Raw genomic sequence first — 14541 nt, 5'->3', positions numbered from 1 at the left:
TTTTCAGTTTGGATTGTAGGTGGATAGAGGGAGGATGTTTGAACTGAGATCAGTGAGCAAATAAGCAGAATAAAAGGCAGAGTAAGATTTGTCTCCAGAGACCAGGAAATCAACACAGACTCTGAGAAAAAAGAAAGCATCCAGTCTGTTGCTGGGGCCGCAGCGTCTGGCTGGAGCCTGAGAGGGAGGGCTCTGTAGCGAGAACCTCGGAGTCTAGCCCCTTGGGCTCAGCTGTTCCCTCAGGCAAGTCACCAAGGAAATCCTCAGTCAGTTTCCTTATCTGTAAAATGGGCTAATGCCTTAAGCAAGATCCTACCTCTAAAGCAAGGACAACAGTGTCTGGAATGTAGTAAGTGCTCAATAAATGTTAGTTTCTAAAGCCATACAGCCTTCTCTACACTACCTGGTATGTGGCCCTTTGTGGAGGAGGGTCCTGCATGGAACTTTCAAGTCCCATGGCCCTGAGGCAGCCTCTGAGCCCCGCCCCCACACAGATTAGGCAGATGGGCTTGCTAAAGCCTCACAGCCTCCTCCTGGGCAGCTCCTGGTGCAGGCCCGCCGCCGCTGCCACCGCCGCGTTAGTGACCGATGCCTCTTCTCCCTCTTCCAGGGATGCTGCCTTGAGTGACTGACCCCACTGGAGATCGTGCATGCCATCCAGGCTAGTCCTCCCCTCCTTGCGCCTCTTCTACACAGAAACGCACACTCTTGGCTTATCCGTGCTCCTGGCTTACCCACGGCTCCCAGAACCTCTGAGGCGGGAGGCCCCCACTTCTACCTCATGCGTGGAGCACCTTGCTAGCCATGACCCTGACACTCGGCGTCCTGCTGCTGCTGGGGCTCTGCCAGAGAACCATTTCAGAGGAGCCCTCGTCCTCCCCAAACAGTCCCGATGATCTGAAGTTTCAGTTGCCCACGCCGACCTATGAGACCAAAGACTATTATTACACACCTAGGTCCATCGGCAATCTCTTTAAAATGGTGCACGTCTTCCTCTACGTGGTGCAGCCCAACTTTTTCCCAAAGGGTAAGTGACCACTGTGGGAAAGGTGGGATTGGTCTCCACACAGTGGGGTGTACACACTCAACATTGTTTATTAATGACAAGACGACCAATACAGACTATAGTCATTTTCTATTTCTTTTCTTTTTGGCTGGATCAATGAGTTATTCTCAAGTACATACCAAAGGTAAAAATTAGGGTAAAAATGCAAATTCTCTGTCATCAACTGAGAAGTTAATAATTTCCTCATGGCTTAAACATTTAACTCTTCTCTGCCCACCACAGAATGCAATTTTGGCCCTAGCCGATTCGGCTCAGTGGATAGAGCATAGGCCTGCAGACTGAAGGGTCCCAGGTTTGATTCAGGTCAAGGGCAGGTATCTTGGTTGCAAGCTCCTCCCTGGATCCGGCCCTAGTTGGGGTACATGCAGGAGGCAACGAATTGATGCGTTTCTCTCACATTTATGTTTCTCTCTGTCTTTCCCTCTCTCTTCCACTCTCTCTAAAATCCATGGAAAAATATCCTCGGGTGAGGATTAACAAAAAACAAAAAAAATGCAATTTTGATATTGCTTCAGGCAAGGAAAGGCCTGACCAAACCTTTGTACCTGACAAAGTGTGTGTCAGTTCTAAGAGTTTGTGAGGAAAGGAGGGATGGCGCTTGTTGGGACGCTCATGGTATATGGTGCTATTATTCTTTGTATATGTGACTGCTTGGCCTTCTTACGACTGTTTACCCTCCTCGGCTATCCTCAAAGTCTTCGGGGTTTGTGTTTTCATACAAGATTATGAAAATTAAAATAGTCTGTGGAAAGAATCTGTTACTAGGGTTTGGCAGTCTAAATTGTTATTGGCTTAATGTTAGATCTATCCTAAGCTTGTTCTTTAAACTACAAAGATGTGAACACTATCATGATTACTAAAATTATAAAATTTGTAGTAATCTTTATCATCTTCTTTAGCTAGTCATCTATTGTTTAAAAGAGATGAGAGAGAGGGAGCGAGGGAGAGAGAGATAGAGAGAGAGAATGCATTTAGTAAACTTCAGCACTTGTTTATATTATGGGCAGTTTTTAGATTTTCATTGTTATGCCCAGATTTCAGGATCCCCAAGAAGCCACACCAGGGAGCCAGCCGAGTCCCATGCAAAAGCATTAGAGTCTTTATTCGAGCTAGCTCGGGCTCCCCATCTACCACACTCGCCGACGCAGCGGCAAGAGGCAGAGAGCGAGACAGCTCTGTGGGGAAAGGGGTTTTATAGTAAGGGGAGGAGAGAGGCTTGTGGGCCCTGCCGATTGGCCAGGCGCAAGTCGGTGTCTTGTTACACAGGATGTGGTTGTATCTATGGCATGCACTTCCCTTGATTATCATTGGTTAGTTTAAAGAAATCCTAGGCGTGGCTAGCAGAGGCTTGGGCTTCCGGGAAGAAGCTCCTTGCTAAGGCAATAAAAAAGGAAAAAAGTTTATCATCAGGACTGCAGCTATGTCATTCCTGCCCTCATTAAAAAGGGATCTGCTGCCAGGGACTGGACTTCACGCTCTCTGGACTCTCTGCCCCCCCCCAACCTGGCTCCTTGCTGCATGCAGCCACTTCATTCCTCCTCCCCCTACCACACCTCTAGGCTCCCCCACTCCTTCAGGCTCAGGTGGAGAACCAGATTGCCCACAGAAGTTTCAGGCCAGCTTCCTGGAGAGTGGCTGGGCATTTTTTTTTCTCTGGCAGTACTAGTTCCCACTTCCAGTCCTTCCTGAGCCAGCCACCAGCCACGGGCCCACTGAGCGCCTGTGGCCAACGTCACAACTCCGGGGCCTGACACTGAGAACCACGGGCCCACTGAGTACCTGTGGCCAAAGTCACAACTCCACATGGCATCACAGAGGGAGGCGGTTCCCAGGAAAGGATGGCCCCGCCCCACAGCCCAATAGGTGTGTCTATGCCAATATCCACATAGAATCAGCATGTTATATTATATCCAACACCTGTGTGTTCTTAATTCAGACAAAGCCAGCACTGTCCGCTAGATCATGTGACTCCTACTGGCAACTGGCCCGGCCATGTAAGGTCACCGGGGAAAGAACTAATATCTATCACTCCACCTCCCCAGGTCACTCATTATGCTGGGCAGGCCATAGTTGTCATCTCTTTTTATCCCACCAATTGCAACAGCTAACAGCTATGAAGTGCTTACATTCAGGGATCTGAACACCTTAGCCCTCTGTGAGGGAAGTACTGTTATTCCCATTTTACAGAAGAGGAAGTTCAGGCCGAGAGGCAGCTAACCGGACCCGGTCCGCTTGCTGTTCACTGGCAGAGGCGGAGATTAGAGGCCAGGCTCACAGCTGCCACTTTTATTTTGCTGAGATTCAGGGAGGTGAAGGGACTGTTCCAAAGTCACACATGCTGCTGGCTAAGCGGCTGAGCCAGGTGTGACGGAGGGTCCTGTGATGCCCACACGGCTCGTCCCCCAGCTCCACTCCATGTTGCCTCCCTGGAGACCTGCCCTACGGACGGCATTTACATGTCCCCAGGGACATTCTCTAAAATGAGGGACAATCTCAAATGTTCCTGAGGGGACCAGAGACCCATTGGCCAGGGACATTTTCTTTGCTTGTCCCATGACAATGGCTCTGATCTGGGCCACGATTTCTGCCATCACAGACGCATCCAACTGAAAAGGACATTGGTCATCACCCATGCACGTGATCTTCTGCAATGCACACTTTTCATGTGCAAAAAATTACTCTTTTTTTCACAGTGACCCACGCCCAGTTTACGAGCACTATGATCAAATAAAAGGGAAATAAATTATCCCCAAGGGAAGCTGGGGAACGTAGGAGAGACAGCTAGTCCTGGAGACGAGTTTCTCAGTCTGCCACTAGCCTATGAGGGAAGGGTGGCGTTGTCTGGGAGGGGACAGCGGTGTCTGCAGACTGTGACGGGGACTCCTCTGATCCTCCTTCCACACCTTCCGCCTCACAGTACAGCTGCTTCAGCTAAACTAAAACACTGGTCCTATCAGCTCATTCCCATCAGCTTGTCTGCAAGGTCCTGCTGAAGTGTGCTCCTGGCTTTTCCTTCGGTCAACAGGGCGGCAGGTGTGCCCTTCTGGGAAATGTGGGCCTGTCCCACAAAAGACACCAGGAGAAAAGCGTCCTGTTTTCGTGATCTCCAGCAATGTCCTTTCAGGACTTCAAATACCTGCAGGAAATGAGAGATTAGTGCAAATGCAAATAAAGAGAGGCTACCCAGCAGCAGCTGGGTGAAGTCCACATGGTATTAAGTTTTGCTTGTCCTCTGGGGTTGAGTGGAGAGAAGTCCTAAAATCTGCACCTGGAGAAGTAGCTAGAAAGTAGCTGCACAGGGCAGTTCTGGGTCAGAACCATAAAGGATGGACAGAACCAGGAGAGATGGCTCCAGGCAGGCCTGGTGCGCACCCTCTGCTTGGCTGGGGCTAGATTCGGAAGTGAGCCTAACACCGGGCAGTGGGGAAGAGCTGCCTGGGTTTGAATCCTGGCTCTGATGTTGCTAGCTCTGTGACCTTGGGCAAGTTACTTAAACTCTTAGTTTTCTCTCTCTAAACTGGAAATAATAATAATAATAATAGTATTTCTTTGGTCATCATAATATTTAAATAAATATTTTTATGGAAAAATTACAACAGCATCTGATATATACAAAGTGCTATATTAGTGTTTGTTAAATAAAATATGAATGAATACAATAGATATTCATTTAAAAGCCTCTAAATCAGTGGTTCTCAACCTTCTGGCCCTTTAAATATAGTTCCTCATGTTATGACCCAAGCATAAAATTACTTTTGTTGCTACTTCATAACTGTAATGTTGCTACTGTTATGAATCGTAATGTAAATATCTGATATGCAGGATGGTCTTAGGCGACCCCTGTGAAAGGGTCGTTCGACTGCCAAAGGGGTCGTGACCCACAGGTTGAGAACCACTGCTCTAAATTAACCTCAGGTCTTGGTGATCACATGGATTAAAGAAGAAGTATTACTTTGACTGCAGGCTCCATGCTCAGTGGTTAAAGCACTGGTCTTGTATTTGACCCTCCCTGTATTGTCTTCCTAGGGCTGCCATAACAAATGATCACAAACTGGGTGATCACAAACAAATGATCACAGTTCCAAGGGCCAGAGTCCAGGGTCAAGTTTATTGGAAGGGCCATGCTCCCTCTGAGGGCTCCTGGGGAGAATCCTTCCTTGCTTCTCCCAGCCTCCGGTGGCTCCAGGAGTTTTGGTCTCTGCCTGTCTTCACAGGGCCATCGTCTGCGTCCCTGGCTCACATCTCCCCCTGCCTTTCTCTTATAGGGACAGCCGTCATTGGGTTTAGGGTGTTCCCTCCATCCAGAATGATTTCAAGATCCTTCACTTAATTACATCTGCAAAGACCCCTTTTCCAAATCAGGTCACAGTCCCAGGTTCCCAGGCTCAGGACTTCGACACATCATTTTGGGAGTCACGATTCAGCCCACAAAACCATTCATTCATTCATTCATTCATTCATTCATAACAGGCCTAATCCTTTCACAATCATTTGCAAACATGTTTTCAAATATATTGAAACTCTTCAGAAAAAGTGGGATAGTTTGCATATTCTATAAGTTGAGTCTTTCACTTAACATGATATTGTGGGCATCTCTCCAAGTTGGTTCCCATAAGGATGTTGACCAAAAACAAGCAGGTTTTTAGCAAGGACGCTAAGGCATTCTTTCACCAATCTTTTGATGTAGGGCCAAGGGCTTAAAATTATTTTTATTATGAGTTAATTGTTTGAAGTTTTATGATTAATGTTTCTGATACAAACAGCACCCACCCAAAATGCATCCTCTCTAATTTTGGCTTGTTTGTTTTGCTTTCTTTGAAATGCGCGGAACACTTGGAGCTCAGTGTTCTAGATGTGTAGTCTGTTGCTTTCTCCCCGGGCTTTTACAGTTTACCCACATGTAATCTCATCCAATTGACTGGCTTTTATTAAGTCTTAATAGACCATTTGATGTCGTTTTTAATGCTCATTCTTTTTATGTTCTTATTTCTTCAGTTTATGTAAGATTTAATTACTTATTATACATAAAGAGGCAGGAAGAAGCCTGGGAGCAAACCCAGAGTTATGGGTTGAATTGTTCCTCTTCCCTCCCTGAAATTCTCATATTGAAATCCTAACCCCCAGTACCTTTGAACGCGACCATATTTGGAGATAGAATTGTTGCAAATTCAATTAGTTAAGATGAGATCATATTGGCGTAGGGTGGGCCCCTAATCTGATATGACTAGTGTCCTCTTAAAAGAGGGAATTTGGAGACAGCACCCACAGAATGCCATGGCAACAGTGGAGTTATGCTGCCACAAGCCAAGGAACTAAGAGAAGTTAGGAGAGACCCAGAACTGTTCCCTCCCTGGGGCCTTCAGCAGGAGCATGGCTCTGTCAACATGTCGATCTTGGCCTTCGTGCCCCCAGAATTATGAGACAATACATTTCTGTTGGTTAAGCCTCTCCATTTGTGGTACTCAGTTAGGGCAGATCCAGCAAGCGAATCCATCCATTAAGTGTACAATGAACAGAAAACACATATAGACGGCCAAGGGCACATCCCATTAGGGACTGTGTGCAGCCATGTCTTGTAGGGAAGGAACTGATGGCCAGGTAACCTGATCAGCTGGAAAGTAGAGTATCTGCTGTACATTTATATACCTGAGTCACGTCATCCATTGATTGAACTGATGGATTCAACTGCGTATGCTGAAGAATAAAAGAAACGAGAAAGAAATAATACAAATGATTTTTTTCCACCTTTCTACAATTGTATCATGTAGCCTTCACCTTCATCAACACTCAAAAGAAAAGTGTCACTGTTTGCTGGACACTAGCGATTTCAGGGGTTTGCATGGACAATTCCTGGTTTTTGTTCACTGCAGTCCCTGTCTGATGTGAGGACCTAAGTTTGCTCAAGACGAGACTCCTTGTTCTGTTGCCTCTTGTCCTTCACTCTCCTCCTGGCAAACTGTTATTTCTGAAAACTTTGCTCATGTGACACATACTTTGGAAGCCTGGTCCCTCATCTCATTGTTTTGTCTGTACCATTTCAGTTTCATTTATATAGTTGACTTCTGCATGCTTCACACTGCCTTGCAATAGTTTGCAGTCTCAGCTTATAAACTTACTGGTGCCAGCCGTGCCTGGCACATCCGAGATCCTTCGTAGTTGCTGGCTTTAGTTGTAGTATTTTTGAATTTTTATAGAGATTAACTCTCCCACTCCACCAAATTTCTCCCTCTATTCACTCAACAAAGGTTGAGTATTCGCTGTGTGTACTTTCCTGAAATACAGGCCTCACGATGCTACCACTGAGCTACCAAAATAGTAACACCCTCAGGGCCATTAGCCTTTCCAGAGGGTGTTGCTCTGCTTTTACATTTTCTTCTAAAACTTCCCTCACTGCAGGTTTGCAATTACTTTTAATTTCCCTGTTGTCAGCTGTCAGAGCATCTCTGCTTTCTTCAAATCCCAATGCTTCGTGTTACACCCTTCACTTTACATCTGGGGAGTTGCCATGGGCGGCTCCATTTCTCCCGTAGAATTAAAAGTGTATGGATTTTGTGATAGCTATTTATGTTTCCAAGACTTGAGACTTTATTTCCAAGATTGTTGATTTTTTTTTTACTTTCATGGAAAAATTCAAGCTTATAATATTTTAGCCAACAAGATTCCTGGACTCCACAGTAATGAAGTATCTGTGAGGGGCTCAGGGGCAGGAACAGCTGTGAGGTGAGGACCGTCTGGTGGGCTCACAGGAAGGGGGACCAGGGCTCCTGGGGATGCCTCAACTGAGAAGGACTAAGTGTTGAATTAAATTCAAATCATCTCAATAGTTATAAAGATAACTACGTTTTAAAATTTTTTAAAATATGAAAGCAATACATGTACATAAAAGGCAAATCACATTGAAACATTGAAAGGTAATGATTGCTAACAAGGTTTTCATGTAGCCATTTGTTCACTCATTCATTCAGTGGATGTTTAGCGTGTGCTTTCCAAGTGCCAGGCTCTGTTCTAGGTTCTGGGGAATGAACATCCACAAATGTTTTATACACACACACACACACACACACACACACACACACACACACTTCCCCCCCAAAAGGAATAATTTGACATGCTCTTCTGCCCCTTGCTTTTAAAACCTAACATATATGATAGATTATTCTTGACATCCATTTTATTTCTCTTTAGTTTCACAAAATGCAGAGAAGTACAGAGAAAAAAATACATCAACCACCCATAGTGTATTTATTCTCCCAGAATGAACATGTAGTGAGTTGCTTTAAATAAAAGAAAGAAAACCTTAGTGGCGAAATTGGAATCCCCATTCCCACGTTCCTGCTCCGGTTTCTCTCCTGTCTTCCCTCCATCCCTCCTTCCCTGATCCACAGAAGCTCGGGTTCTCTCATGCACGTTTTCATGTACTCACTATATAAAGAGAGAGCACTGTTTTGTGTCTGTTTTTGTTTTGTTTTGTTTTGTTTTTTAACTCACTGTTATGTTTTTGGTTTCTACCCATATTGAAACCCAGAGTTTCTAACCCATTCATTTTAACTGCTCTCTGATGTTCCTTTGTCTGAGTAAGCCCCATTGTGTTTATCCCCATTCCCTAGCAATGGCATTTTAGCTCTTTTCCCTCATCTTGGTTACTGCTAAGCATTGCTCCATTGATAAAACAATGCACTTCACTGGTATATTGGTGGGTATTTGGGTTTCCAGTTTTTTTGTGTTTTTTTTCCCCCAAACATTATTACAATGACCACTCTTGAATGCATAGCTTTGCATAGTTGGGCAAGTTCAACCAATAGGAGGGACCCTAGAAAAGGAATTACTGTGGCAAGTGGTGTGTGCCTGCAGAGTTTTGATTGATTTACAAAATTGCTGTCTGATTTGTGCACCAATTTGCAGTCCCAGTATTAAAGCATGAAATACTTGTTTTCCCACACTTTTTCCCAATGCTGGTGATTAAGAATTTTAGTGTTGACATGTCACAGGAAAAAAAATGTCATGTTTTAATTTGTGTGTCTTTAATCACAAGTGAGTCACACCCTTCTTCCATTTGGATTTCTTTCTTTTTTTTAAAGAAACTTCCTGTTCTTGTCTTCGCTTATTTTTCAGTTGAATTATTGGTATTTTCCACTTGGATTTGTTAAAGTAGCTCACCAAATTTAAAACACTTATTCCTTGAGGAGGTGCCATGCTTGCATCACTCAGAACTTAAAAGTACAGAATGGTATGCAGTGTGACACTCCGTTCCCTTCCTGACTCTCAGACACCCAACCACGGTTTTTAGGTTTCCTGTGTGCATTCGTGGGTCTGTGTCTCTTCAGACATATTTTCTACAAGCAAATATGTGTATGTGGTCTTTTCTCCACAAATGACAATATGTTGTCTATTTTATTTGACGCGTGACTTTCTTTTTAAACATACACGTTGGTCCTTATTTTATATTAGTACATAAAGAACTTCCTCGAGCTTTTATTTTTTTGTTGCTGCATAGTAGTTCATTACTTGTTAACTAGCATTCACCATTTTTCTGTCACGAGCACTGTTATAAGGAACTTCAGTAATGTCACACATTTGCAAGTCTGTATGTAGGATAAATTCGTAAAAATAGCATTGCCGGGTCAGTTTATAATTTTGTGAATTTGCACTTTTAACAGCTCTTGCCTCGTTGCACTCCATAGGGACTGAACCAGTTTAGTCCTACAATAGCAATGCACAGATATCTGAGTGTTGCCCAGTGTTTTGTGAGGTGGGCATCATCTCTGTATTATCTACATGGAAACGGAGGCTCAGAGAGGCGAGCTCCCTTAGCCAGGGCCACACAGCTTGCGTGGGCAGAGCAGGGATTTGAATTCAGACCTGTCTGATTTCAGCATCATTCTCCTGTCATGTATACTCCTTACACTAGGCTATTGCACAACGCCTTGTAGTGGGACTGGACAGTGCACCTCGTGGGACATGCTTTGTAAATTCTTCTACTTCCTAGGAGTCCAGGAAGAGAATCAAGTGGAAAGATTGGAAGCTTTTGATAGAAAGGTTTAGTCCAGGTGTTGCTCAGTGACTCTTAGACCATTTCCAAGGTGCCTTTCCAGACATTGTACTGCTTGTTTTATAAATAAGTTTTCCCCACGGGAACAGGAATGAGTTCCAGGATTAAGGGCTGGCCTTTACCGGCTGCTAACGTGCTTTTTAACGAAAACTTATGTTCATTTTGTTCAATCTATCTTTAGTAGTTCTTCCCTTCTAACCTGAAAGTCTATTTCATTTTCTTTTGTAACTTTTAGAGTTAAACATTTGATTACATCTCCCTCAATTTTTTATCATTAAGAGTTTGGCTTATAATTTATTGGTGGACTTCTCTTCCCAGGGCTTTTGTGAATTTAAGTCCCAGAATGTAATAAGAAAGAATTTTTGATGACAGATAGTATTTATCTCAGAAATATCAGGTGATTTCTATTTTTTATTTTATTTTGTATTGGTCAAGTATACAGTATAATTAGACAATCATATACTTTACGAAGTGTTCCCCCCAATATTTCCAGTACCCATTTTTATCTTCATTTCCTAATAAATGCATTTAAGTGTATAAAATTTCTTTTGAGAACAGTTTGGCTGTATCCTGTAGATTTTGAAATGTGGTGTTTTCTAATAGTTTATACTTTCTATTTTGTTTTACCCAGTTGGACTACTGTCAACTGAGTAAATGTTACCTTTTGGAAAGGATTGAATGACAAAGATTAAGCGTGAGCTGTTATAGTTCGTTTGTTTAACACTTCCCAGTCTCCAGCTGCATGGTCCGAATGCATCCTCTGGCTCTCTCCTCAGCTGGGAGCAGCACACCTGGGGTGATTCCCAAGGAGCCCACCTCCCCAGCCCTCCCCCTTGCTTTCTGGAATTGCAAAATGTTCCCTCAGCTACTGTTTTAGAATGTTGTTGAAACAGTTGTTGGTTATGTCTCAGAGTTTCCTTTTGGTGAGAGCACGTGGAAAAACCCTTGTTTCTAGTCTTGACATTTTTCCTGGGCCATCGGCCTGAGCAGTTAATTCTAAATGGCTTCCGGAAAATTTTAGAACCCTGGCTTCCCCTCTAAGCAGCGGGCACAGAATGGCCCCTTGCTTCCTGTGTTCTTTTGCTGCAAAAGCCAACACTGTGGGGATGGAGCCAAGGGCCAGGTAGTCCCTGCATGGAGCACAGGAGTTCCGTCTTCTGTCCGTGGGCTTGCTTCTCTTTTTTCTTTCTTCTTATCCATGTTATCTTAATTTTATACATATCCCTGTTAGCGTAGGTAGAATAGGAATAAAATTTAAGCCCGGCTGGCATGTCTCAGTGGTTGAGCATTGACCTATGAACCAGGAGGTCACGGTTCCAACCTGGTCAGGGCACATGCCCGGGTTACGGGCTCGATCCCCACTGTGGAGTGTGCAGGAGGCAGCCGATGATTCTCTCTCATCATTGATGTTTCTATCTCTCTCTCCCTCTCCCTTCCTCTCTGAAATCAATAAAAATACATTAAAACATATAAACATCCTAAAAGCCAAATTTGTATTGGGTGGGATTGGAAAAAGAACGAATTTAGAATGAGAGGAGGGGGAGGGAGAGGACTCCCAGGGCAGCAGTCCAGGGGAAAGAAGTCTCCGCAGCCTTGCAAGGACAGGAGGGGCGCCTGGTTTACAGAGAGCAGCTGCAGACACAGGCTTCTGTTTAGTAACTCTGTGGGGAACAAGCCTCTTAGTCAACACTCGAGCCAGAAGGTGGTGAAACAACTGTTTACTGGTGTGTGGCATTTCTTTACCATCTGTGGCCTCCTGTGGGAATCTATAAGTTCCTGGATTATCATTTTAACATATTTTAAATGGATGGCATCACTGATTCAATAGGACATGTTTATTAATTGAGACGAAGGCTCTCTCCAAACCTGATCAGAAGTAAATCGCCTTGAATCCCGGGGAGGAGGAGGTTGTATGTGTTTTAATACCCTCTTGGCAACTGGCTGACCCAGAAACTCAGCCTAATGAGATTTGGACAGCAGGCTTCCAAGAAGGAGATCGATTGTGGTGTGCTGTGCTTAATGCGGCCAAGTCTAGGGTGGTGCAAAATGAATGGATGCCCAGGATGCCTGCGTTGCAGGGAATTGCATTTCTGTAAAGAGCCATTGCACATATAACTGGTGTGACAGAAATAAAGCTGAGTGGAAAGGAACATCTACTCTGAAATTGAAGTTAATAGCGACTTCAGAAATGAGTGTCTCCCAGTATTGCATTGCAATGACAGGGAGCAGACCAGTCTTCTTAAAGACCACTTTGCTCGCAGGTAAATCCAGATGTTCTACCGGGAGGTGTCTATCAAATCTGCCCACTTCTCTCGGTCAGTACTGTCCTTAGCTGAGGCTGCCCATCACCTGGACCATTGCAGTGGCCCCTTAACTTTCACAGACGATGCGGAGGGGTATACATAGTAGTCTCCTAACAACCATAACAGTGACACCAGCTGGCCTCCCTGCTCTTCCTGGAACATGTCACATGATGTCCTGCCTCAGACCCTTAGCATGAACCCTTCTGCATGGCTTTTCATGTCATTTGACTCCTTTGCTCAAGTGTCATCTCAGAGAGAGCGTCTCTGGCCACACTGTCTAATTCAGGACCCCTGTCCCCACTCCCTTACCTTACTTCATTTTTTCTTTGTAGCACATCTTGTGGCATTATAGTAAATATTTGTCTTGCTTATTGGACTCTAAACATCTTGAAAGGTGGGGCTGTACTTTCTTGTCCTCCTCAATACCATGTCTCCAGAGCCTGGGACAGTGCAATGCTCACTCACTATTGTTGTGTACATTGGTGGATACTCTTGGGTACACTCCATGTGCTCACTGCGCTGCAGTCACAAGGCCTTTTAGCTCCTAGAATCTCTCGATGCTCCTTCCTGACCCTGGTGCCTTTGCACGTGCTGTGCCTTCCTTCTTTATGGTCTGCATCCTCTCAGTGGGCGGCTGGCTCCTTCGTATCTTCGAGTCTCTGCATAGGTTTCCTCCTCAGATGGAACAGCCTCCTAGCCTGTTCTTCTCCAACTCAGTGTCCCCGATCTCACTCACAGCACCCCCTCATCTTCACTCTGTCAGCACCCACAGTCTCTGTTATAAACATCGCCTTGCCCTCCTTTCTCACTGATTTTCTTCTGGCAAAATCCCAAACCTCCTTGCCCCATTTTCTCATTTCTATCTCGGAGCAACTGAACGCGCCTAGAAAAGATTGCTGTGGTGCCCACGGACTCGCTTTAGACGTGTATCCACAGATCCAGGACGCTCACGCTCCTGGCAGTTCTGACCTGTTTCTCAATCAATCTCCATTTCCACTTCTTTAAAAAAAAGTATTTCATTCTTTAAAAAAAATTTTTTTTTATTGATTTCAGAGAGGAAGGGAGAGGGAGATAGAAACATCAATGATGAAGAGAGAATCACTGATTGGCTGCCTCCTGCACATCCCCTACTGGGGATTGAGCCTGCAACCCGGGCATCTGTCCAGATGGGAATGAAACTGTGACCTCCTGGTTCATAGGTCAATGCTCAATCACTGAGCCACACTGGCCGGGTTGTTTCAACTTCTTACTTGCATTCTTTCTCTTCTCAAACTTCTACCCTGAACCCTCCTCCACCAGCCAGTGACCTCATAGTTCACCACGGAATAGATGGAATCACATGGAAACGGACTCATTGCTCCCTATTTTTATTTCCAGTTTCTCTGTAGGGCTAGTCATGCATTTAGAATTCTTTTCCCTGGGTAGAGTTATTAATCAAAAGATATGATTCTTCAACAAATGACAAATGCTAGCAAGGATGTGGAGAAAAGGGAACCCTAGTACACTGCTGGTGGGAATGCAACCATTATGGAAAACAGTATGGAGTTTCCTCAAAAAATTAAAAATGGAAATAAATACTTATTTCCATTTTATAAGTAGTATGTGTTAATGCAAAGTGCACAGAAACAAGTAAAAAAGGGTGTGTTCTCCACCCAAAGGTAACCTATGTTTACATTTTGCTCTACTGCTTTTTAGATTTTTTTCCCAAGGCCAAGTTATTTTTGGTGTTTTTTATTTAGTTAAAATCACATTATGTTCTCAGATAGAATCTAAACATAAAGACATAGCCTATAAGAAAAATAGAAGATACTTACCACTGGTCTATGTATGTAGATTATTTAAGACTGACTATGCTTGAGGGTTTAATTATTTTTTAAATGATGATAAATGAGACTTAAAAAAAATAAAAGTATGCCAACTTTAAAATCAGACTGAATTGAGGACTTAGAGCTATAAGAAAATCAGATTTTGTCGGATGTTTAATGTACCACTGGAAAGGCTAGGGCATCCCTGTTCTGCGGGGAACAATGCCAGCCTTGGTGGAGCGCTGGTGAGATCTCTGTCCACCTGGCCAGGCTGTAGTTCCCAACGAGTTAATGAAACTCTAATCCAGGTGTTGCTGT

General features: G+C 44.2%; 1 protein-coding gene across 1 annotated transcript in view; it reads left to right on the top strand.

The window, feature by feature from the left end:
- The first annotated feature begins 616 nt into the window (after positions 1-616).
- Positions 617-14541, top strand: part of PROM1 (prominin 1) — a 73716-nt gene continuing 59791 nt past the window's right edge. The window contains exon 1 of the mRNA XM_023765014.1: positions 617-1027. Within this exon, the coding sequence (XP_023620782.1) occupies positions 805-1027 (223 nt within the window). The 5' untranslated portion in view covers positions 617-804. The remainder of the gene's footprint in view (positions 1028-14541) is intronic.

This window comes from Myotis lucifugus, unplaced genomic scaffold, assembly GCF_000147115.1.
Source record: "Myotis lucifugus unplaced genomic scaffold, Myoluc2.0 scaffold_367, whole genome shotgun sequence".
NCBI lineage: Eukaryota > Metazoa > Chordata > Mammalia > Chiroptera > Vespertilionidae > Myotis > Myotis lucifugus.
This window is presented reverse-complemented; position numbering and strand designations above follow the sequence as displayed.